Source organism: Astyanax mexicanus, chromosome 8 (genome assembly GCF_023375975.1).
Source record: "Astyanax mexicanus isolate ESR-SI-001 chromosome 8, AstMex3_surface, whole genome shotgun sequence".
Classification (NCBI taxonomy): Eukaryota; Metazoa; Chordata; class Actinopteri; order Characiformes; family Acestrorhamphidae; genus Astyanax; species Astyanax mexicanus.
The window spans coordinates 6,119,425-6,146,312 of NC_064415.1; the positions used below are offsets into that span (position 1 = coordinate 6,119,425).

The 26,888-nt window shown below is 37.3% G+C and overlaps 1 protein-coding gene across 2 annotated transcripts in view; it reads right to left on the reverse strand.

Annotated features, from left to right (window-relative positions):
* Nucleotides 1–12,314: 12,314 nt before the first annotated feature.
* Nucleotides 12,315–26,888, reverse strand: part of LOC125803813 (E3 ubiquitin/ISG15 ligase TRIM25-like) — a 269,398-nt gene continuing 254,824 nt past the window's right edge. The window contains exons 2-7 of one of the 2 annotated variants that reach the window (XM_049482106.1): nucleotides 17,548–18,040; nucleotides 17,194–17,289; nucleotides 16,002–16,235; nucleotides 15,580–15,739; nucleotides 14,344–14,403; nucleotides 12,315–13,215 (exon numbers count right to left, since the gene is read on the reverse strand). In XM_049482106.1, coding sequence (XP_049338063.1) covers nucleotides 12,635–13,215; nucleotides 14,344–14,403; nucleotides 15,580–15,739; nucleotides 16,002–16,235; nucleotides 17,194–17,289; nucleotides 17,548–18,033 — 1,617 coding nt within the window. In that variant the 5' untranslated portion in view covers nucleotides 18,034–18,040 and the 3' untranslated portion in view covers nucleotides 12,315–12,634. Of the gene's footprint in view, nucleotides 13,216–14,343; nucleotides 14,404–15,579; nucleotides 15,740–16,001; nucleotides 16,236–17,193; nucleotides 17,290–17,547; nucleotides 18,328–26,888 lie in introns of those variants that run through there. The other variant, XM_049482105.1, reaches the window with a different exon arrangement.

Consider the following 26,888-nt stretch of genomic DNA (forward strand, 5'->3'; position numbering starts at 1 on the left):
TTTATCATCGCTGTCACATAAAAACATTATATCTCCAAAGTAGCAACTTTACATTTCTATTTGCCCTTTCATCAGGAAATATTGACACAATATGAAGATAAAGTATAAACATAAGATACAGTAGACATAAGGTTTTTGTGTTACAGCAGTTTTAAACTAATTAATCTAATATATGTGCTTCTATGTTACATTACATTACATTTGGCAGACGCTTTTGTCCAAAGCGACTTACAATAGTCAAGTACAATGTAAAATAAGTTTAAAGGTAAAACATCATTGGATAGGGATAAAAGGAGGTCAAAGGGGAATAATGGATAGAGGAGTGAAGGAGGAGAAGAAGGAAATGAGGTTAGAAGTAGTTAGTGTGTTAGAGGTGTTAAGAGAGTAAGTGCTCTTTGAAGAGCTCTGTCTTCAGGAGTTTATTAAAGATAGCGAGAGATTCTCCTGATCAGGTAGTGGAAGGTAGTTTGTTCCACCATTGGGGAACTCTGTATGAGAACAGTCTGGTTTGCTTTGTGTGAACGTTTGGCAAAGCGAGGCGACGTTCATTGGAGGAGTGCAGCGGCCGGGAGGTAGCGTAAGGCTTCAGGAGCGAGTGCAGGTAGGAAGGAGCCTGTTCTGTCAACACCTTGTAGGCGATTGTAAGAGCTTTGAATTTGATGCGAGCATCAACTGGTAGCCAATAGAGCTCAATGAGCAGTGGGGTGACATGTGCCCGTTTTGGCTGGTTGAAGACCAGACGTGCTGCTGCGTTCTGGATCATCTGGAGTGGTTTTACTACACAGGTTAGTTAGCAGGGCATTGCAGTAGTCGAGGCGTGAGATGACGACCGCTTGCACCAGGAGTTGGGTGGCCTGTTGCGTCAGGAACGGTCTAATTTTTCGGATGTTATAGAGCGCAAAGCGGCAGGACCGAGCAACTGAGGCCACATGGTGCGTGAAAGAGAGTTGGTCATCAACCAGAACACCCAGGTTCCTAGCAACCTTTGTCGGTGAGAGAGAGAGAGAGTCGATACTTATAGAGAAGTTGTGTTGAAAAGATGGTTTTGCTGGTATGACCAGAAGTTCAGTCTTTGAGAGATTTAATTGAAGGTGATGCTCCCTCATCCATGAGGATATGTCAGAGAGAGACACTGCGATATCCGTGCAGAGATTGAGTGATCTTCAGGTGAGAACGACAGGTATAGCTGGGTGTCATCAGCAAAGCAATGGTAGGAAAATCCGTGTGAGCGGATAACCTGACCAAGAGAGGTGGTGTATATGGAGAAGAGAAGGGGTCCCAGTACCGAACCTTGGGGAACCCCAGTGGATAAGGAGCGGGCTGAGGATAGCTGTCCTTGCCACAACACCTTGAACTAGCGCCCAGTGAGGTATGCTCTGAACCATGACAGCACATTGTCTGCGATCCCCATGTTTGAGAGTATAGTTAGGAGGAAGTCATGGTTGACTGTGTCAAATGCGGCCGAGAGGTCCAGCAGAATGAGCACTGAGGACTGACCTGCAGCTCTGCAGGGGTGATAGCGTTCCGGCGCCGCGCCGGAAATCCGGCGTAGCGTGGCTCTATAAAAAATATATATATATAAATAAAATTAATAAATAAATAAATAGAGCCGGTTCAGGTATTAAGTCCCGCCTCTCAGTAGAAACAGCCAATCAGCTTGCTGTTTTTGCGGTGCGCGGAGGAGCGGGGGAAGCCCCTCCCTTGCTGTGAGATTTAGCAGCGGGATCGGACGCAGCAGCTTCAGCTGATTTAAAAACAGATCTGGATATACGGAGATTTTTCTCAAAAAAAGATAACGGTAGGCTAAACACGTAAACTGTGATGATATGTTTCTGATAGCTGGTTAAAAATACACTTCTTGTATCAGCACACAGATTAAACCCACTGTGATTAATAAACTGCAGCTGTGTTAGTGAGTTAGCTTGAGTTTGGAATTAGCTAGATAGGGAGTCAAGGCCAGATGTAGTGGATAGTCAGAATTTAGTACAGTACTTTATGTTTGTAGTTTAAAGCAGTTTCTTAACCCTGATCACTGAACTAAAATTGTGTTTTCCACCTAGATTTTCACCTGATCTTGATTTTCACCTAGAGTGACAGCTGTCACAGTGAAAATGAAGCGGAGTTATGAAAGTGGTTGTGCTAAACGAAAGAAACGGGCAGAGAGCAAAAGAATCGCAGATGCACTGCCAGAATTCACCTCCTTTTTTACACCTCCTGAACCGATCAGTGTTTTTGGGGCCGATTCCGATCGCCGGTCGTCTTTCACCACGATGGGGCGATCGCCGATACCGATCTTGGGCGGGGCCAAATGCCACATTAATGCCACACAGGTGCCTGGCAAACCTGGCTGGTACAGATTCCCCTAATTACATCCACACCAAAGCAAACACTGGTAATTTACGCTGCTAGTAAATAAACATGAATGTTACTGACCAAAATAAACGCTTTTTAGGAGAGATATAAGTTCTGTGTAAATATTTATAAGACAATACCTGACAAAATCAGTTTTAATGACGTTAAATAAACATCACTGTGACAGCGCTAGTCGCAGTTTCACCGCAGTAAAGGACGAGGAGGTGAATCACTTATCTAACCAGCCTTTACTGATTTCTGCTCCAATAACCCTTTCAATAACCTCCAATAGCCTTTAATAGTCTTCAGTAGCCTTCAACAGTCTAACCTTGCAGCCGTGGTGTGTCCACTAAACTCCGTAGTTACAAACATCATGAGGTTAGCAGCGCGCTAACTGACCTGTTTATAATGTAATCCGAGCAGTGCCTCCGTGACAACTGCTGCTGTTAGCTGCTTTGGCTGAAAGGTGAACTGTAGAGAGCTGTATTATCCGTTTTTAAAACCTTTTCCTACACAGATGAACTTAAAAAAAACGTGTAAAAAAAAACCGCTCCAGACTGGCTGAGCTGAGCTCTGTAGTCCGTGGCTGGGCTGTAGCTGTGACTGAGTGAAGAGAGCGGGGCTTGTGCTGCTGCTGCAGCTCCCACTAGTGGTTGGATGAGGAACTGCAGCTTCTTGTAAGTGAGCAGTTTCACCGGTTTCACCAGTTTCATCCACACACAGCTCTGATAAACTGCTTAACCCTAAACTCCTGAATCAGATCGGCTAAAATCATAAGAATATCTGCAGAACAGTGTTAATATGCAGAAGAATATACAGAACAGTGTTAATATGCAGAAGAATATACAGAACAGTGTTAATATGCAGAAGAATATACAGAACAGTGTTAATATGCAGAAGAATATACAGAACAGTGTTAATATGCAGAAGAATATACAGAACAGTGTTAATATGCAGAAGAATATACAGAACAGTGTTAATATGCAGAAGAATATACAGAACAGTGTTAATATGCAGTAGAATATGCAGGATCAGGGTTAATATGCAGAAGAATATACAGAACAGTGTTAATATGCAGAAGAATATACAGAACAGTGTTAATATGCAGAAGAATATACAGAACAGTGTTAATATGCAGAAGAATATACAGAACAGTGTTAATATGCAGAAGAATATACAGAACAGTGTTAATATGCAGAAGAATATACAGAACAGTGTTAATATGCAGTAGAATATACAGAACAGTGTTAATATGCAGAAGAATATACAGAACAGTGTTAATATGCAGTAGAATATACAGAACAGTGTTAATATGCAGAAGAATATACAGAACAGTGTTAATATGCAGAAGAATATACAGAACAGTGTTAATATGCAGAAGAATATACAGAACAGTGTTAATATGCAGTAGAATATACAGAACAGTGTTAATATGCAGAAGAATATACAGAACAGTGTTAATATGCAGAAGAATATACAGAACAGTGTTAATATGCAGTAGAATATGCAGAACAGTGTTAATATGCAGAACAGTGTTAATATGCAGTAGAATATACAGAACAGTGTTAATATGCAGTAGAATATGCAGGATCAGGGTTGAGAAACACTGCTGTAATGTGACTTCTGTTCATTTGTAGTTCACAGTAAGACCACATGTCCTGACGTTTATAAAAATCTCTATGAAACATAAAGTTACATTATTTTACACAAGGACACCATCTTAAGAAGAGCTCTCAGTAGAAAAAAAAATAAAAGTGCACTTTTTTTTACAAGAGTGGAGAAAATGTAAATATGAAAATGAAAACGTTATCTAAAATGTGTCACTTGACAATAAGGTTATACACAGACTATTAAATGTTTGAATAATGTGTCAACATTTATGCCTATGTTACGTCACATATGCAGTCTGTTGTCCCTCCCCAACAAGGGAGAGAGAAAGGGTAGTAGTGAGACCGGTCTGTAGTTGTCAACCTGGGCGGGGTTGAGAGAAGGCTTTTTGAGCAGTGGTGTCGCATGTGCTTGTTTGAAAGCAGTCGGAAATACACCAGAAGTTAAAGAGGCATTGATCGTGTGAGTGATAGCCGGAATGATTGCAGGTGCGATAGTTTGCGTTGATGTTGATGAATCAACATTCGTTGATTGCGAATGTTGAGTTGATTTATTTGAGCATTTTATCATTTAGCTCTACACAGTTCTCTGTATTAATTTGATTTTATTTGTAATGTACTCAGATTGTATTCCTGTAATCTTGTAATGTTGTGGGGTATATCTTATAAATAATAAAGTGGAAGCTGAAAGCTCAGAACAGAGGATCTAATTTGTCTAATTATTACTATTAGTTCTGGTTTTCAGAGCACTAGGAGCAGATGTCTGGGATAAATGGCTGAAGATGAAACTGTTTTCTCATTGGTTTCTTTTGCAGCATTGAACCTAGCAGTCTTAGACTATGCTAGAACTAGAACTGATCCAATCAGGTTTATTATCACAACAATGGAAACACAATATATAGAAATAAAAATAAAAATATAATAAATATGTTAACTTTAACTCTTCACTCTACAACATAATTACACTGTTTTAAAATGTACTGACCAGTATCGGCGTATTCAGGTTTTTGATTAGTCAACATCACTAAACTAATCCCTGTCAAAGGTGTGAAAAGTATCTCCATTTATTACTCTGTAGGTAGAAGTATAGATACTAGAGTTTAAAATACTTCTGTAGAAGCCGAAGTATCAACTCAAGCTTTTTACTCTTTAAGTAAAAGTGTAAAAGTACTGGTTTCAAAACTACTTAATGTATAAAAGTAAAAGTAATGTAAGGGGAAAATAGTAAAGCCATTAAGAACAAAAGCTTAGGCCACGCCCACAGAGTCCTATAGTGCACTACCCCCCTCCCAAAACACATTTTTTAATAAGCTATAATGACTATATTGTGCTATTAAAATGTTAATGTTGATAATATAATTTGGGATTTTGCGCTAGGTTGTTGCACTGTTTCACTGAAAACTGGACTTTGCAATAGGATCCGGCTGCAGACCTCCACTGTGACCCACCTCACGCGTGGGGACGGAAATGACGTGGTCGAGCTGTATGGAGGACAAAAAAAATGACATAAGTATAAATAAATAAATGCGCATACAAATAAATAAATAAATAAATAAACATACATACACATAAATAAGCACACGAATAAATAATTGTGTAGCTAAATAAATAAATTACTTAATACGTTTTATTTATTTATTTATTGATTGATGTATTTCTACATTTATTTATTTATATATTTCTGCATTTATTTATTTATTTCAACATTTGCCAGCTTATGTCGCTTTTTTGACCTCATTTAATAACAGTAATTATCAGACTCGCTCCAGTGGCTGGATCACCTGTCAGGTACCAAGAGTTTTTACTGAACTGAGAAAATCTGCTTTTAGCTACAGAGCAGCACCAGCGAGCTGGAATTCACTACAGGAAACGTTAAAGCTCAGTTTGCTGGGATCACTGAATCATTTTAAACTTTTAGTTTCTAAACGAAAGCCTGTTTTAAATAAGTTTTTTTTTTTTGTATTTTTTTTTTTCATTTAATTTATTTTAATGTATTTTATAATGTATCATTTTACTTTGCTTTTGCTATTAATGTTTTTAAATTAATTGTTGATTTAAAATTTGTGTCTCTTTTATTTATTTTTTTATTATTATTTTTATTTACTACTTTATTCCTTATTATTTAAAATGTAGTAAAAATACATCAGGAAATGTTTAAATAAATAAATAAAAATAAGGGAATAAATAAATATATTTTTATAAATAAATAAATGCAGAAACAGACCAAAATAAAGGTATGTGCGCTTTTATTTATTTACTTATGTTATTTTTTGTCCTCCATAGAGCTACATTTTTTTATATTGAAAAATAGTCTTAGATAGATGACTTGGCCTGTTTATGTTTTTCAAATCCATAAACTGTACTTACCAGGGTTGATAGCTTTAGCTTTACCTCAGTTAAGTATGAAGACAATACAAGAAATTCTATGTGAAATTTATAGTGAAGTCATCCAGACTATGAAGGAACAGGAGGCTCCGGTAAGAGAGCAGGGCTCAGAGAGATGTTCATCCAACAGATCTTTAATAGCCAATTAAGTGTTGAGTACACAGCACTGGGACATTAGCTTAGTACAGGATAGAATGGATGTTGTGATCAGAGGTGTGTGTGTGGTATATGTGTGGAGTGTATGTGTGGCTGTGAACAGAGAAGAGAAAATAAATGACGATGTGTATAATGTGTCTGCCTAACACATATAAACAGTAGCTGAGACTCACATTTCTTATATTGCTTAAAGTTAGTGCAAACTAATCACGCAAAGCACTTACTCTACCAATAAACACACAATAATAGGTTAACTAAGTGCTTAAGTAGTTAAACAGCGCAAATATCGACACAGAATTAACCTACACACAATATCACTGAATTCAGCTCCTGCAGTTCACTCTGCTAATTACTACTAGCATTTAGCATAGAGAGAAATAAGATATATAGAGATATAAGATATCTAACTTAGCGTAAATATATGAACTAACTACCAAAATATGACTCATTAAAGAGTTATATTTACCAAGAAACTTACTTTGGTCAAACTGACGCACACAAATCGTGAATCTACAGAGAATTTGCCACCAAACACAGTGCAGCTGCTTCCAGCTCCGTAGACTGCACGAGGGAACTACAGGAGCTCACAAGGGACAAAACACAAACTAAGGCTGTGACGGAAATGGCTCACTATTTACTAGTTAGGGCACTATTGAGTATGTCAGCCATTTTTCTTTGAGTGTCCGAATCGTAAGGGGGAATTTGAGCGTGATTTTGAGGGCACTAAAAACTCCCATAATGCATCATGATTTATAGTAAACAGCGCCGACAACTGTTGACAGCCGTGGCTGCCCGATCTGCGCCGATCGGGCAGGGGGTACAGATCGGGGAGTGACACTGTCAACAGTTGTCGGCGCTGTGAGATCGCTGATCAAGCTTAACTTCCGTTTTCTGAATTCTAGATAGACAGATAGGTGTTTAAAATAATTAAAAATCGAAAATAATCTGTTAAAATGTGTGAGCCTGCGGTGTTTTTATTTATTTTTTGTTACATATACCAAGTCTGTAAATTACTTCACATTTTATTAGGTTATCTTTCTGTAATCTAGATAGAGTGCAAGATAAATTACAAACAAAATACAAACATCAACCACAAAATAATTCATAATTATTATTAATGATTAATTCATAATTATTAATAATGTTCTTTGTCCTTGCAGTTGATATATAAACTGCATTTTACACTGTGTCAATTTAGTATTAACGGGTGTGTAAGACAAGAATTTATGTATTAAAAAAAAAAAAATTCTTTTTATTCTTAAAATACACAGCAAATTATTATAAATAACAGGTACAACACATTCATCAAAATATCAGTTTATTTTACTCTCAGAAAAAGCATGAGAGCGAACCCATATCTCTCTCAACACACACACACACACACACACACTTTCCTTGCCCATTCCTTCGTTGGAGGATGGCGTGAATGCTGAATTTAACGAAAATGTACTCTGCACAGCTCTGTAAAACTTAAAATCCTTAATTTTGACACCAGTGTACGAGCTGTTTGCGACAGTGTGGGCGGAAGTACACCTTGGCATTACCTACCCGATCTGTGCCCCTGCTCATCTCGCTCAGTTTGCAGTGCGCATGCGTGCGCATGCGGCACAAATCGGGCAGGGGGTACAGATCGGGGAGTGACACTGTTGACAGCCGTGGCTGCCCGATCTGCGCCCCCTGCTCAGTGTGCAGTGCGCATGCGCGGCACAAATCGGGCAGGGGGTACAGATCGGGGAGTGACAATCACTGCTTACTAATCGAGCTGAATGTGTCCCGACATGCATTGCGCGTCTCGCTGCTAAGCAACAGAGCCGAAGAAACGGAGCGGACATCGAGCCAGCAGGGTTGCCAGATTGTTACAGTGGGATTCAGATAAAACCAATTCACTGGGTAAAACTTGTTTCAAATCCGCCAAAATACTGAGAAAACCACCCAAACAGCTGATGTTCGTCATATCAACAATATTACAGGGTTTATTCCAACATGATATTAATTAAAATACCATAAATATCTTTAATATCACTGATTACAAAAAACGATATTTAAATGAGTTTATCTGCATGTTTGTATTATGTGTTTTATGCCTTGTATCATAGGCCACACGAACCAAAAAAGTAAAAACAGTACATAAAAATAACCTTGCAAGCAATGAAAGAAAGAAATAACTTACTCACATATAATAACAAACATAGTAGTTTTGTTCACCTGTCAAATCACAGCGTTTCCTCCAGACAATTTCAGACACAACTCCACATTTGGCATGAAACCACCCAATCTGGCAACAGTGCGAGCCGCTGTACGCTGTTAAATTCAGGTTTCCTTCATGTAGTTCAATAATGTGAGGATTATATTTTAAACAGCGTAAATATAACAAGCAGAGAAATAACTTCATGATCAGCTCACAGCTTCACTATCTTTAATTCAGAGCTCAGTTCAGTGTGTTTGTGGAGTTTTAAACACAGCTCAGCCCCTCTCTCACCTGTGTGCGTTTATGCGACTGGTGCTGGCGCATGATAACGATGAGTTAGTGTCCGAATTCACTCCTGTTTTACCACTACTTAGTGAACTACATAGTGTCTCCCTAAATAGCGCAACACTAATAAGGGAGTAGGGAGCCATTTCGGTCACAGCCTAACGCTTAGAAAATAACAATTAACTGTGGGGCTCTGGCGCCATCTAGTGGGCATCTATGAACTACACCTCACTAAATGAAATGAAATATAATCAATAAAGACTTTCCTACAAAAAGTAAAGATTTTACTCATAGTAAGTCATTACGGTGGCCGAGAAAGCCCAGCGCAGTGCAAATTGAAAAGCGCTGCAAAAGCACAAAACACATCCATCAAAATTACAACACAGGCGCAGCAAATAGAAAAACGCGCTGCAAAAAGAAAAACGCGCTGCAAATAGAAAAACGCGCTGCAAATAGAACCACAACACAACGGAAGTGAGTCACAACACAACGGAATTTTCCCGGGGGACCTTAAAAGATGCTGTACCAGCTGTATACAAAGAAAGGACAGTAAGTGGCAAACAAGCTTCTGAAAAGTAAGTTATGTTTATTACCTGTGATTACCACGGTTGTGTGCATATTATTAAAAGTTCTGCTTCACAAAACGCCTTGTTTGCCACTTATTGTCCTTTGTACACATAGTGAAGTCCGAGACGTTACTGAAGACGCAGCTTAGCTGGTACAGTATCTTTTAAGGTCCCCCGGGAAAATTCCGTTGTGTTGTGACTCACTTCCGTTGTGTTGTGGTTCTATTTGCAGCGCGTTTTTCTATTTGCAGCGCGTTTTTCTATTTGCTGCGCGTTTTTCTATTTGCAGCGCCTGTGTTGTAATTTTGATGGATGTGTTTTGTGCTTTTGCAGCGCTTTTCAATTTGCACTGCGTTGGGCTTTCTCGGCCACCGTAAGTCATGATATATGTTCTTCAGTCATGTAAGAGTTTTTTTATTTTTATAAATTTGTACTATTTGTACACATACATAATAAAAAATATATATATTACTAAATAATTCATTTATTAAAAAATGTGTCACAGTGATGTCACTCCAAAATCTCTTAAAGTCTTTCTGGGTAGGATACTCTGGTGTATTCTAAGCTGGAAGAAGCTTAAAGGGGCGGGGTTAGATGAAGAAATGAGAACACTATGATGCATATACTGTATTCAAATATGGAAGCATCTTTATTATATATAATGCAAATAGTTGGATTATACACCAATCATGCATAATATTATGACCACTTCCTTTTTTCTACACTTATTAACTTATATATTATATTTTTTTTCATAGGAGGGATAATATTAATAAGGTAGGTAGAGAAACAGATATAGGACTACAGTCTGTAATTATTATACACCTACATAATGTCCTATATAATAAGTATGAATAATAATGAATAATGAGTGTATAAATAAGGAAGTGGCCATAATGCTATGCATTTTCCTGTGCATGTTTGTAACCCATTTAAATATACAATGTTTTTTTTCTGCTCATCAGATATATAAACCCTTTGGTACTAAAAGAAAACTAATTTCATAATAAAAGTCAGATCCCATATACTAATTAAAGAGCTCATTATAATTTTATCAAGCAATAAATCACTTTCTATTTACATCAGCATTAATATTTATTGTCTAAAAATAACAATCACAGATGATACAGACATTTAGGATAGTAGATAATAGTAAATACCCGTGTAAACCATGTGTCTTAAGGTAGTTTTTTATCACTTCTGTCCTGATGAACATTTACAAAAAAATCATTATATATGTCACTGAAACACTTTGGGCCCTATTTTAGTGATCTATATGCAAGCTGTTAACCGTGCACCGTGCAGCTTGATTTAGGGAGTGTCAGTGTGTCTTTGCTATCGTAACAACAGGAAAAGTACACCTTGCATGTCTCAATATGCGCAAAAGGCATGATTCTCTAATTCACTAATTCTATTAATTAATTATGGGAGCGATACTGAATGAAAAATTCATGAATTATTTATTATGAATTCATAATAAAAGTCAGATCCCATATACTGATTAAAGAGCTCATTATAATATTAACTAGGAATAAAGCACTTTATATTTACATCATCATTTAGTGTCTAGAAATAACAATCACAGATGATACAAAAAATTAGATTTGTGAAAAAATATAAAATACCCGTGTAAACCATTCGTTTTAAGGTAGTTTTATCACTTCTGTCCTTATGCACATTTACAAAAAAGCTTTATTTTCAGTGTGTCTTTGCTATCGTAACAACGGGATAAGTACACCTTGCATGTTCTCTAATTCACTAATTCTCTTAATTCATTACAGGAGTGGTACTGAAAGAAAACATATTTCATGATAAAAGTCAGATCCCATATACTGATTAAAAAGCTGATTTAAAAGTTATCTAGAAACAAATCACTTTATATTTACATCAGCCCATCATTAACATTTATTGTCTAGAAATAACAATCACAGGCGATATAAACATTTAGTTTTGTAAAAAAAAAGGAAATATCAGTGTAAACCATGTCTTAGGGTAGTTTTATCACTTCTGCCCTGATGCACATATGCAAAGAATCATTATATATGTCACTAAACACTTTAGGCCATATTTTAGCGATCCATATGCAGGTTGTCAACTGTGCACAATGCAGCTTGATTTAGGGTGTGTCAGTGTGTCTTTGCTATCGTAACAACAGGAAAAGTACACATTGTGTGTCTCAACATGCGCAAAAGGCATGATTCTTTAACTCAATAATTATTTTAATTAATTATGGGAGCGATACTGAAAGAAAAAAAAATCATAATAAAAGTCAGATCCCATATACTGATTAAAGAGCACATTATAATATTAACTAGGAATAAAGCACTTTATATTTACATCCTCATTTAGTGTCTAGAAATAACAATCACAGATGATACAAAAAATTAGGTTTGTGAAAAAATATAAAATACCCGTGTAAACCATTCATTTTAAGGTAGTTTTACCACTTCTGTCCTTATGCACATTTACAAAAAAGCTTTATTTTCAGTGTGTCTTTGCTATCGTAACAACGGGATAAGTACAACTTGCATGTTCTCTAATTCACTAATTCTCTTTATTCATTACAGGAGTGGTACTGAAAGAAAACATATTTCATGATAAAAGTCAGATCCCATATACTGATTAAAAAGCTGATTTAAAAGTTATCTAGAAACAAATCACTTTATATTTACATCAGCCCATCATTAACATTTATTGTCTAGAAATAACAATCACAGGCGATATAAACATTTAGTTTTGTAAAAAAAAAATGGAAATATCAGTGTAAACCATGTGTCTTAGGGTAGTTTTTTTATCACTTCTGTCCTGATGCACATTTGCAAAAAATCATTATATATGTCACAAAAACACTTTAGGCCATATTTTAGCGATTTATATGTGTGCACCATGCAGCTTGACTTAGGGAGTGTCAGTGTGTCTTTGCTATCATAAAAACGGGAAAAGTAGACCTTGCACCTCTCAAAATGCGCAAAAGGCATAAACTAATTATTTTAATTAATCATGGGAGTGTTTTGGACGTTATATGCAATAAACCAATCAGTGTATCACTTGCCATTCCCTGTAAGAGACAGATGCACTCAGACTTTGGCGTATTGCTATCTTAACAGCGCATCTAAAACCTGAACGTTTGATCCTTTCAGTTCTTCATCTGCGCTGCACATTTTAACGACTGATCCCGAACAAACCACAAACCCAGCGTAGAGTGGCTGAGTGAAGGTGGTCTGGACTCTGTGGATGAGGGTCATGGTATCAGAGATGCTGTAGAAGGACAGAGTTCCTGCCCTGTGATCCACATACACTCCTATTCTAGAGGAGACGGGCAGCGCCAGGATCTCGGCATCTGATTTACCGTGTCTGAACGAGTAACCGGAGGGAGAGCAGAACAGCCGCCATGACTGATCGCTTTGTCCCAACAGACACTCGATACTTTTCCCCTTCCTGCTGATGCTTTTATACGCCACAGCTACCGAAACCCCTGTAGATCCTCTCCAGTCCACCTCCCAGTAGCAGCGTCCGCTCACACTCTCTCTACACAGAACCTGAAGGTAATAGCTGAACCTCTTAGGATGGTACGGAAGTGTCTGTGCTTTATCACTGCAGATCACCACTCTGTTCTTCTCAGACAGGTGGAGGTGCTGATTTGCTGTCATGGGATCCAGCGTGAGCCTGTAGTAATCTGGTAAAAAAAAAAAAAATATATATATATATATATATATATATATATATATATATATATATATATATATATATATATATAATATAATAATCCTCTGTATTTCATTTGGTGCATTGTTCCTCTCACAGAAGATATACACACAATATACACTGACAGGATCTAGCATAGTGCTAAGCGCTAGCTCTTTCTCCACTCAGAGGTGAGTATTATAGGCCTGTGGCCTGCTGCTAACCCGGGCTAGCACTGCTGGAGCAGCATTAGCTGCTAACCACGCTCAGTGCTAGCTCTTTCGGACTGTAGTCTGTGCATTTACAGTGTTAAAACAAGCTACTGGTTCCTCAGTGTAGTGCTGTCAGCTGGCATTAGCCGCTAACTACAGCGAGAGCTAGTGGTTAGCTTCTAATGCTGCTGCACCCAGCCTTAGTGGAATTCTGCAAATCTAAGATTACTGTAAATACTTTACTCACCAAATCTGTGTAGATTAACATCCAGCGCTTGTTTGACTTTGAAAGAAAATGTTGTTTTTTGTTTTGTTTATTTGTCTTAGCTTGGCTTTACAGGTCTTTCACCTGAATTAGAATGGAAACATGGCAACACCCTTGTTCCTTACTTGTGACGAATAATGTGCGTTAAAATCTGATGTGCGTTATGTCTGAAATTAGCCCAGAATATATAGAGTTTATTGATAGTGCACCATATAATGCAAAAAATACAGTATCATTAGCCTTCTATGATGTATTCCCGATTCACACGTCACACTGTGGATCAAGGAATATATTCTAACTCCCCACTACTTACTCACAAGATAACACCTCACAACTTATAGAGATGTGAGCATTCCCAAGCTATCCCCAGGGACAATATTTCAGGATTAAATTATTTACTGCTGTCCCATGATTTTTTTTTCAGCGTTAAGAAAAAAAATAGAGTACGAACATTATGTACTACTACTATACTACTATAATAATAATACAGCTATTATTAAATTGTGAAATATGCAGATGCGCACATTGCTTTTGACATATAAGGTATACAGTAGGTACCCAGTAATTTACATTTGTTGCAAATGTTTTACAATAATTCCATGCATTTCCTGAATATGTTTATATGAAGTGAAGAGAAGCTTACATTGTAGAAAGTCCTTTCTGCTTTGAGGTTCAGGAAGAGGAATAATCTGGATTTCCTTCACTGTGGAAACAGTTTAACAGTTGTTTTAACTCAGCAAGACTCAGTGTTTGCTTTTGTAAATGTGTTTCACATGTATACAGTTTGTTACATGTTGTATATTAAATTTACATCTTTATTCTATTAAATTTCACATGTAGGACTTTATAAACAGAGCATTATCATAAGACAATTCCCCGCAGAATGTTAAGAATAATTTAGATAACTTTATCATGCTGTGCTTCATAGAGAATCTTCGATTGCAGTGTATAATATGGGAATCAGCCTCAGCCACATGTGCCAACACCCCGGTTGCTGAGTATAATAATGTGGCGTAGAAGAGGAAGGATGACCCGTGAGACTCATGGTAAATGCTCACTAGCTCATTTTATTAAACAGGCTTGCCACTCACTTACAGTCTTTAACAAGACTAGGAGAGCTAAACCAACTCTACCCAAATAGGCTACCAACAGAACCAAGTGACTAAACTCACTACTCACTTACTTTATGGTGAGTGCCCTAACCGGCACCCATCTGCATGGCCCCTCCCCATACCCTAGGTTACGGGGGAGATACCAACTACATAGGCTAGAGCAACACAGCACACATAGCACAACAGAACACATAAGGCCACACACACAGAAGAACAGAACATGCCTACAGGCAGCCACACACACAACCCAGAGCCGCTACAATATGGCAATCAGCCTCAGCCACATGTGCCAATACCCCGGTTGCTGGGTATAATATGGGAATCAGCCTCAGCCACATGTGCCAATACCCCGGTTGCTGGGTATAATATGGGAATCAGCCTCAGCCACATGTGCCAATACCCCGGTTGCTGAGTATAACATGGGAATCAGCCTCAGCCACATGTGCCAATATCCCGGTTGCTGAGTATAATATGGGAATCAGCCTCAGCCACATGTGCCTACACCTCAGTTGCTGAGTATAATATGGTATTCAGCTTGAGCCATATGTGCCAATACCCCAGTTGCTGAGTATAATATGGCAATCTGTGTGCTAATATGGAAATCAGTGTGCCAACACCTAGTTGCTGAGTATAATATGGTTTATAAGTTGCAGAGCAATCGCCAAGTGGTGCTAAATCTCATCATGTTATCTGTGTTCTTTTAGCAATAGTCATGTAACTGATTGATTGAATTGATTTAAATGAGTAAACACCATGCAGTAGTCTACCTCCATTTGCTGTCTTCTCAAACTCCTCACAACAGAAGTCTTCTACTTTGTCCCTCAGCCGAGACACAGACTCCACAACCTCCTCAAATGAGAGGAGAGGACTGATAGTGACTGTGGGTAAATCTGATGATACTGGCTGTGCCAAAAGAGACTGGAAACTCTGCAAAGAGACAAGGAGATTTAAATACATCAAAGACAAAGAGAAAAGATGCATTATCTGGCCGTGTCATCAGGGAAGGAAAAAAATCCATTGATGGAATAACCTGGTCTATATTCAGTACATTCAGGTATTCAGGTCAGCTGACCTCATTCTTTCAGCACATACTGTTGCTGAACCTAAACCTGACCAGCTGCAGCATCAACACCAAATCATTTGGAATTACGTAAAATCTGACTTTACCAGGGACTTAAACACAGCTTACCTGAACAAAATGAATGGTGTCGTCGGTCTGTGAGAGCTTCTCCAGATCAGCATCTCTCCTCTTCAGCTCTGTGATCTCCTGCTCCAGTCTCTTCAGACGTTCTTCAGCTCGACTCACTGCAGCTTTCTCCTGATCTCTGATCATCTGCCTCACCTCAGAGCGTCTTCTCTCAATGGAGAGGATCATCTCAGTGAAGATCTTCTCACTGTCCTCCACTGCTGTCTGAGCAGAGCGCTGGTGGTGGAATCACAGAGAGAGGAGAATGTTAGGAGCAGCACCCAGTCCTAGCTCAGCTGCTGTGTCTGTTAGAACTGTAGCTCTAATCTCGTTGATGCTGACTGTTAGCATCAAGGCTAACCAGCTACAACCTGGCCAAGACTGGTTGCTGTGTCTGTTACATAGACTGTGTATAGCTGGACAGAGCATTGTCTCTCAAAAGTGAAGCCACCACAGGTCGGGCGCCCCCTGCTGTTCGGTTGCAGAAAGCTGTGTAACCCCACCCATCCCCATAGGTTTCAATGGCAAAACTTTCAATCGCGTTTTTTTCCAATATATTGTAATTCTTCTTTCATTATGTAAAAGCAACAGCTAGTGTAACCTCTGTTTATATTATCACATTTTTATATTCCCACAGAATTAATTTTTTTTAATGTTATTCAGCGCTATTCAAAAAGGTGTGGTTATTGTAAAAGGGCTGGTTATGGGCGGGACAAATAACAAACCGTCAGCTCCGCTCCGCACCGCTCTGCTGCCTGTGACCTCGAGGCAGCCCTCAGGGGCGGGGTTATTTAAATGAGTAGGCTGTCTCTCAACAGGCTTTCTCCCTCCTCTGGTCTCTACTGCGCAGACTCGGGTTTCAGGATCGCCAACATGGAGGAAGATTTTGGCTTCGTTTTCATTGAATGAATGGCAACAGCGACACGGCGTCCATCTTTTTTTACAGTCTCTGGTCTGTTAGAATTGTAGCTCTAATCCCATTGATGCTGACTGTCAGCATCATGGCTAACCTGCTACATCATTGCCACACCTAGTTTGCTGTGTCTGTTAGAATTGTAGCTGGTATTCCATTAATGCTGGTTGTTAGCATCATGGCTAACCCACTACCAGACATCACAAGTTGCAAAAATTTATTTCACCGTATTTTTCTCCATAGTATTCTACTAAATCTGCAATTCACTGAAACCAAACTCACTTTGTGAGACTCTACAGCCTTCCTCAGTTCCTGAAGCTCCTGCTCCCTCTCCTGGATCCTCTCCTGGAATTTGTTCTGCATTTCCACCAACTGTTCCTTTAAAAGAATTAAAAAACATCATTCACCAAGACTAAACTGTAGGAGGAGCAGTTGTTTATAACAAGTGTTGAGAATTCTAATGGCAAACATTTGATAAAAGCATAATATTAATGTGCTTTTAATATATTTTAAGTAAGTACATCAATCTGTTAGTATATTTACAGCATACTTAGACATTTCTCAATATGTTTTAAGTACAATTAAGTATATATATTTTTTCACCAGGCTGTATAGAATCATAGCATTGTATTTTACCTGTTTCTTAGATCTTTCTGCTGCGATTGATACAGCATCATGTGCTTTATGATTATCCAGCATACACAGCATGCAGATACACTGCTGGTCTGAGCGACAGTAAACCTCCAGCAGTTTATCGTGCTGAGAGCAGATCTGCTCCTGGAGTCGTCTGGAGGCTTTGACCAGCTTGTGCTTCTTAAAGGCTGGAGATTGGTAGTGAGGCTGGAGGTGAGCTTCACAGAAAGAGGCCAGACACACCAGGCAGGACTGGACGGCTTTGTGTTTTCTCCCAATACAGGAATCACACTCCACATCTTCAGGATCAGTAGAAGAGTGATCAGGAGGAGCAGCCTGGAGTCTCGTCTTCTTCAGTTTCTCCACCACCTCAGCCAGCATGGTGTTTTTACTCACGACAGGTCTTGAGGTGAAGGTGTGTCTGCAGTGAGGGCAGCTGTAGATCTTCTTCTGATCCTCCTCATCCCAGAACCCATTAATACACACCATACAGAAACTGTGTCCACAGGGAATAGCCACTGGATTCTTCAGGAGATCCAGACAGACTGAACAGCTGAACTCATCCTGAGCCAGTGAAACTTCTGCCATTTTACAGTGTGAAGATTTTGTTTCCTGGTTGGAGAGAAGTGAACAGAACTATCCTGTAATTCTTCTTATTAGCCAAGATAACAATACTCACACTGTCTGACTCAAACAGGAATTATTGTAGAGACTCAGGAAAACTTACATTAATGACAAAACTGTAGATCCAGACACGACACACACCGATTCACACTCACACATACCCTGCAGGGAAAACCGGAAAGGATCAGATTTTACTTTCACTCTCACTTAAAGGAACAGACTGCATGTTTGTGAGATTTGGGGATTTGGAGACCTCTCTGGTGAGAATGTGTAATTGCACCGAATATTCAAAAGAGTAGACGAGATAAGACACAACAATCAGATGGAATTTGGACTCAACAAAGGTGTTCATGAACCCAACATTGGCAGCTTGAACCTCTCAAACACCCAAATAATCAGCTCATTAACACGCCCTTTCAGAGCTGCAGGAGTGTGTTTAAAAACTCCAGCAGCACTGCTGTGTCTAATCCACTCGTACCAGCACAACACCCACTAACACCTCATACACCACCACCATGCTAATCAGTGTTACTGCAGTCCTGTGGGGTCCTGAGCATTAAAGAAAGAGAAACAGAGACAGGACTAAAATCTGTTCAGCTACTCAAGTCTCTTAAAGCTGACATTTAGACAATACTGATTCAATATTTATGTTATTATAAATAATACAGCCCATCAGTTTAGATTAATACTGAGTAGTAGTAAAATATATATATATATATATATATATTAATATATAACACGCCATTCTGAACTGACTTATATAGTTTAATATGTTTAAAATCTTATAATCCAGATCTGACTGACCTACCTGATCATTCAGCTCCCAGTTCCTTTAAAACACTGCGGTCAACTCACTCTGTGTCTGTGTGTGTGTGTGGGTGTGTGTAGTAGTAGTATATGCAGTTCATATTAAGTGGTTTCTGGTCGAATCATATTTAAAGTAAATGCAGTCTGAAGTAGCTACTGCTGTGAACACTGATCATAAAGTAGCTAGATATGCTAACCCAGCATTCTAACAGCTTATTTAACCTTATTTACACTAGCATAGCTAACCAGCTTTCACACACAAAACAGAGATAGTTCACCAGCTAGGCAACTTATATCCACTGTGATTGAGAATTATTAAGTTGGCTTAGAAAAAATCTTCTTCTTATTATTATTATATCTGCGTTTTTCTATATGCTTCTCCTCCTACTGCTTTCATGTTACAACCACTGAATTACGTTGCTTGTGCTTTTTGGAACAATACTTTGTACGGTTTTCTTACAGCGGGCATTTTTCAGCTAAACATTTTCCCATAGGAATACATTTAAAAGTTTTGGACAAAAAATTTAAAAGGCTCTGCAGGTCACAGTTTTTTAGCTAGAAGCTTGAAAATCAGTAGACTCGAAGAACTTACGACATTTCAAATTATATGCTGTGTGAATCAATCTGATTTACGCTTTTTTTTTTAATTTCCAACATCTCATCACACACCCCCAGCACAGCCACACATGGCACAGCTCCCTCTGAACCACTCCTTAGTGCTGTGTGTATATAGAGGAACGTATAGACTAGTGATCAACCTTTATTGTTTTTTTTTATTGCCGATGACGATGCTAATATTTAAAGATCACAAGTGGCAGGTGACCGATATTTAAAGCCAATATTTGGTCACAACTGATTTTTAGCTTGTTCTCTCCTCATATATTCACAATAATAATAATACACAGTTAAGCTATCTGGAATTACGCTATTTAAAAGGTTTAGTACTCTAAACTCACTTGAATTCTAATGGCTCAAACATTGAATGTTTGAGACACTTTTACATTTGGAAAGTGTGCAGTGTAAGAAAAAAGAGGCAATGAAAACTCTTTTTACAGATTATTTAACACACAGAATATGGGTAAAATCCTGACACATAAAATTACAACAATTTTATCTTACCTCAGTCAGTCAGTGACATTACAGAGTAATAAGAGAATCTGGTCTGTGGGAAAGTAGTTCTTTCCTGTGTAAACTGTCCAGGTTATTCCTTCCTGCCAGAGCATCCTCTGGAAAGTACATTTTAAAGATATCCAGGGGAGTGTGGCTGTCATCTGTAATAATAATAAATAATACAATGTAAGTAAAGTACCTAACAACAGAATTTGCCATTTACTCATTACAGCGGCCACACCAGACACCTGCATTACAATAGCCCACACCAACCTAATCACTTTTTGTTTACACACTACACACACATTTTAGCACAAAGACACACATTTAATATTCTCTATAATTTATACCTGATTCAGTACCACACCCACACTTATAATGGGCCCGGTAAAACGCTGAATCCGGTAACAACAGTGGGTAACTTAACCAATTAACTGATATTTAGAGCTTCTTATTACCGCAGTATTTACTCAATCAGTGAAATCAATGAAGGAGTTAGAAAGCTTAGCTAACTATTTTTTTGTAAATAATAAAAAAATACATTCTGCGTTTTATCGAGTCCCAATTAATAATGCCTTCAAAACATGCAGTATATTATATTTACGAGATGAACACATAATGTAATATAAATACGAAGGCTATATTTACTAGTTAGGGAGCTGGGATTTCCCCACTGTTTAATTGTTTGGCTGTATTGAGCGTTTGGATTCAGCACACACTGTTCTATAGTTTAAATCATAAACAGGAGTTTCTCTCCTGTAGGTTAACTGAGTTAGCTGAGCTGAGCTAAAGCAAACGGTTAGCATTAGCTAGTTGCTTAGCGTTAGCTTGCCGGTTAGCGTTACCTACCCTGTTAGCGTTAGCTTGCATTTTAGCAGTATCTATGTAACGTTACTTGAGTCTGTTAGCGTTAGCTAGTCGGTTAGCGTTAGCTAGTCTGTTAGCGTTAGCTAGTCTGTTAGCGTTAGCTTGCCGGTTAGCATTAGCTAGCCTGTTAGCGTTAGCTAGTCTGTTAGCGTTAGCTAACACAGAGGCTACTAGACAGTAAAACTCCGTCTAACACAGAAGCTCCACTGCTCTTTACTAAAGTCAGTCAGATAGATTCACTTATCTGTCCAGTTTGGATCCAGTTGAAGCTGAAGTGAAGCCGTTCTCTGCAGCTGTGTCTGAAGCTCTGCAGGTTCTGGGGAACTGAGCTCCTCAGCTCCTCTGCTGTGTGTCAGTTTATAAACCAGCTTATGTTCTGCTATTTAGCCTAATTTCTCTCTCACTTTCTCTCTCCTTCTTTCTCTCTATTTCTCGCTCTCTCTTTTATATAATATAGTCAGTTAGCTAGTGAAGAGTAACTGTTTATTTTACCTTAAGTGTATTGACAAATATCTTTCAATTATGATTACTTATCTTAGTATCTGTAATTACATAATCATTGTGTGAAACCTTGTATTCTATATGCATAACCAATACTCACACTATATTTGATCATTTTATTACTCGCAGTATATTTTACACACATTTATATAGAAGACTAACCAATAACCACCATATATTCTTCACGTATATAGTGAAACATTGTTTGATCAGGCATGTGACTAACACAGACTCTATTATATGACAAATTAACCCACATGATACATTTACTAACACATTAACATATAACATATGAGATGTAGCTCAGGCTTGAAGTATTTTGTTTAATACTGCATGACCCTAACTAACGGTCATCAATTTGACTGGTACGGGCTAAATTGCTTTACAAAAAAGGCTATTAGATCAAAGCAGCCTTTGGATGAGTGAGTGCCTCCCTAAAAGACCTCTGCTTCAAAGCGGGGGGTGACGCACTCACACAGATAGTGCCACGATGTTTCATTCTGGAAGAACACAGTCAAGGCCAAACATTAGTGGTCCGGTCAGACACGTGAAACTTGAGTACTAACACGTGAAATTATGCATATTAACATGAGCTAATCGTTAGTAACGCCTCATCAACAGGCTTACGTCATTTTGGGGTATAAACGTGGAGTCAGATCAGGAGGGGGGTCAGAACTTATGCTGGGACGGCTGTCAGACGGTCTTTCATGTGTGGGTTCTCCTGAATATTCAGTACTTTGTAATAAATACTTGGTTTGCTTTCAACTTCACTCCACTGTCTGACTCTCTCTATCAAACGAACACGCAGGGGAGTTGTACCCCGGACGAGAGGTGGGGCTAGCCCACCTTTCATTTTTCATTTCTACAACACTAGCTAGTGTCAGAGCCGTATAGAGAGAGAGTCGCTACAGCGGAAGTCCTAAATGCTTGGTGTTCTCGAGACCCATGAGGAGCTCCAATAGTTCCAGAAAGTTAATATCAGCAATTTAAACACTGAGACAGAACTGCAGTTTTAGTCATTAGCAGCTAAAGAATGCAGTAATTTACAATATTTATTTAGCAAACCTTTCTGTACATGTAATTCCTTTTTTTTCATGAGCTTTGAGTTTTGATTATCGTATTGTAGTCAAAAGCATTCATTTCATCATGTTAACTGATATAATTACACTGATGGGGGTTTGGGGGATGTTTTAAAATCAGATTCTGATTTTCCAACAACACATTGATTTCATGAAAAGTCTGTGTAATTTTTACTTTTTTAAACTGAGAAATCAGAAATATGTACAATGACAAACTCAACAATGTAATCAGCAATGGACATTTAAATAGATTAATCATGTAATCAATGTAATCAATCATATTTAATGTCCATTGCTGTTAAAATGGACAACAGCAGATACGACACCGGCTATCCCTTTTACATTATTTATTCTGTGTTACTGCACTACCTTCTATCTACGATTAGGTTCATACTTTGTATAGTTTTGTTAGTTTGGGATAGTAAAAATTATTTATCCATAAGTGTGTAGTTTGTCCCTTGGACATTATTTATACTTTATTCATACATTTCTTAATATAAATAAGTTCCATTTCAAATTCAGACCATAACATATTATTATTTATTAAAAAATAAATAGTCTTGTCTTAAAATTAATAGATATATGAAGTAGGTAACATTCAGTAACAAGAATACAAAACCTACAAACACAGACATGTTTATCCATCTATCTGTCTAATTTACCCTAATCTGTTCTGTTAACGATCTTAACGATGGTAATTTAGTGGAGATCATGCTGTACTCTACATGTTAATTAGATTCAGGTGTGCTGACAGTATTAAATCAGGTTATTTGATGGTTTTATCCTGTAAAAGTGCAGCACTAACGCTGTACTCTGCTGCAGCTCTGTGGGGCTGCTAGTATTAGTCGCTAAATTACAGGAACTATTGAGAAGCTCCACGAGTCGCCATTGCTGTTAAAAAGTGAAGATTGGAGCAAACGGAGCTGAAGCGACTCTCTCTCTCTCTATACGGCTCTGGCTGGTGTAAAACAGAACCATTTCACTCATTTCTTATGTATATAATAAAACACTGAGATAATGAGAAGCTGTAAATATTTATTAATAATTTAACTAGCTAATTTACCAGCTCCTCTTCTGTTTAAGGTGGAGGATATAAGTTAAATGGAGCTCCTCAAGACCCCCATATTTCTGTGTTGTGTCTGTTTAAAACTCTGTTGTTGAAGCTAAATTCTCCTCTTCTTCTAATTACTGTTACCCTCTAATTAACTGAGTTTATTATATTACTTATTCTGTACGTTTATTATCACTGTGGGTGTAAATCTATATCAGTGCAGCACAGGATCTAACACAAAGTAAACAAACATTCCCCTCCTTCATCATTATTAGCATTAGCATTAGCCTCAACTCCTTTAAAAACCCCAAGTTAAAATAGAGTCTAACTACTTGTTTTGAATATTTTTCTGATTTTACAAAGCAAAATGGCTATTTTTACTAAAACAGCAAAGAAAGTTTACCTTTAAATGCACATTTTTCTACATCAAACAGGTGTTAGAGAAGAGAGGAGCTAGTTAGCATTGATGCTAATGTGTGCTGAGTGGTTAGAGAGCTAACTGGAGTTTAAAAGGTTTATAACTGGAGTTTAAAAGCTTTAGAAAATGTTTCTGCAGTGATGAATATCATGTGATATTGTTCTGTTTTTATTTTTATTATCCCAAAACATTTATGAACTCAGATTTATTGCTCAAATCCTCCATAAAAACACATTAATTTCAGAGTCACTCAGGAGCGTCTGATAAACTTGAAAGACACTCTCTAGAGCTAATTCTCCTCTCTTCTTATTAATTGTTAACATTATTTTACACAAATACCAAATATACACACATCATTTCATGTAATAGAACTTATTAATTTTAGTCTTTTGAAATCAGTAGGTGGAGTAAAGTAGCCCAGCTTTCATAGCTTTGAGGGTTTTATGCTACATAAAAATCATTTTCTTGAATAGCAAAATGTCTTATATACAAATTGTCTTACATTTCTAACATTTAAACCTGGACTACATAATGTATTAGCTGTATAAACACAAATAAAAGCCAGCTTAATTATTTTAAATGCAGCGGCTTTACATTGTTCAATAAATCCCCTATCCAGATAAATCTCTCCATCCAGATAGAGTGAATCTGACTGTGGTTGGATGAGAAGTATAAACATATACCATTCTGACACCCTATTGGTTTATACAGTGATCCATCACACCTGCACGAAACCCCTGGTTTTTAGTTAGAGCCTCTTTAATATATTTACATTCTACTAAAATACATTTATTTACAATCAGCATATATGCAGCTGAAACAGGGAGGAGCCTAGTGCATCCCACATTATGTTATCAACATTAACATTGTAATAGCACCATATAGTCATTATAGCTTATAGAAAAATGTGTTTTGGGGAGGGGTGTAGTGCACTATATGACTCTGTGGGCGTGGCCTAAGCTTTTATTCTTATTGGCTTCATTTTTTCCCTTACAGTACTTTTACTTTTATACTTTAAGTAGTTTTGAAACCAGTACTTTTACACTTTTACTTAAAGAGTAAAAAGCTTGAGTTGATGCTTTAACTTCTACTGAAGTATTTTAAACTCTAGTATCTATACTTCTACCTACAGAGTAATGAATGGAGATACTTTTCACACCTTTGACAGGGATTAGTTTAGTGATGTTGATTAATCAAAAACCTGAATATGCCGATACTGGTCAGTACATTTTAAAACAGTGTAAAGTTGTAGAGTAAAGAATGCAAGTTATTGTGTTTATTATATTTTTATTTTGATTGTTGTGATAATAAACCAGATTGGATCTGTGATAGTTCTAGTGTAGCCTAAGAATGCTGCAAAAGAAAAGAAGAAAAAAAAACAGCAATCTTCAGCCATTCATCCCAGACATCTGCTCCTAGTGCTCTGAAAACCAGAAATAATAGTAATAATTTGACAAATTAGACCCTCTGTGCTAAGCTGTTGGCTCACACTTTATTAAAAATAAGATATAACCCACAACGTGACAGATAATCGGGAATACAATCTGAGAACATTACAAATAAAATGTAATTATTACAGAACGGATGTAGAGCTAAATGATAAAATGCTCAAACAAATCAACTAAACATAGAAGAATATATCTATTAGATGAATTAGTAAAAACAGCTGTCACACAAAAACCTTGTATCTACTGTGTCTTATGTTTATACTTTTACAGCTGTTGATCTTCATACTGTGTCAATATTTCCTGATTAAAGGGCAAATAGAAATGTTTCCAAAATTGCATTTTGCTGTAAAGTTGCTACTTTAGAGATATAAAGTTTTTATGTGACAGCGATGATAAATATATTAAATTTAAGCTACAATCAACAGTTCAATATTGTAAAACTGTGTGTTCATAGTGTAAGTTAATGTGTGTAGTGTACAGTAAGTTAAATGTATATTTTCTATTATATTTGACTATATGTTGTATATATTCTGTTCTTTCCTTTTGATATTACATTAATTGTAAAATTAAAGTTAAAGCATTAACACAGATTTCCTCTCTCTTTGGTTTAATATAAAAATGTTGAGGATAAAACAACAGTATAATAATTTAAACATTTTATTGTGATCTTTCATTCAGTTTATAATAAATAATAATGTGTTAAAAATGAAAAAAATTCTGTAATATAAAGTTTAAAATATGAACTTAACACAGGGTGGGCCCTAACTCAAGCTGCACGGTGCACAGTTGATGCTTCGCCTATAGATTACTAAAATATCGTTTTTTTTTTCGCTCTTGTAACTCTTATTAACTCTCTATTGCTTGTGCTAAAAAAAAAGGATTTCTGGGATATTGTATATAATTTGCAGGCATTGGTGAGAAGTAGGAGAATAAAGCGAGAAAAGATGAGAATACAGATGGTGCGCACCAGAAAAAGAAATCAAAACACTATCTTTATAAAACATATTAACAGTAATGTAACCTCACGGTGTTACTTGGAGGAATTAAAGAGAAACAACCGAGACAAGAGTGCAAAATATTCCACTTTACTCCACCTGATCAGAACTCAAAACTACGGCAGCCCCCAGAGGACAAAAAGCATTGGCAACTTCCCCATCAGTTTTACCCACAACATAATAAAGTCTGATACAGTAATAATATTAAATAAAATAAAACTGCTGTTTTTAAAAAAAGCTGATATTTTGGCCAAGTTCAGCAAACATTTCTCCATATATTGTATGATTTGTCATTCATGTAATTATTATCATGACAGGCCTAAATCTAATATAAATAAAATGAAATAGAAAAAAGCATTTTAAAACAAAGTTAACATACAGATTCACATTAATAGACTCGATAAGTTAAATTATTGAGGGTGTTTCCATTTATTTTATGATAGG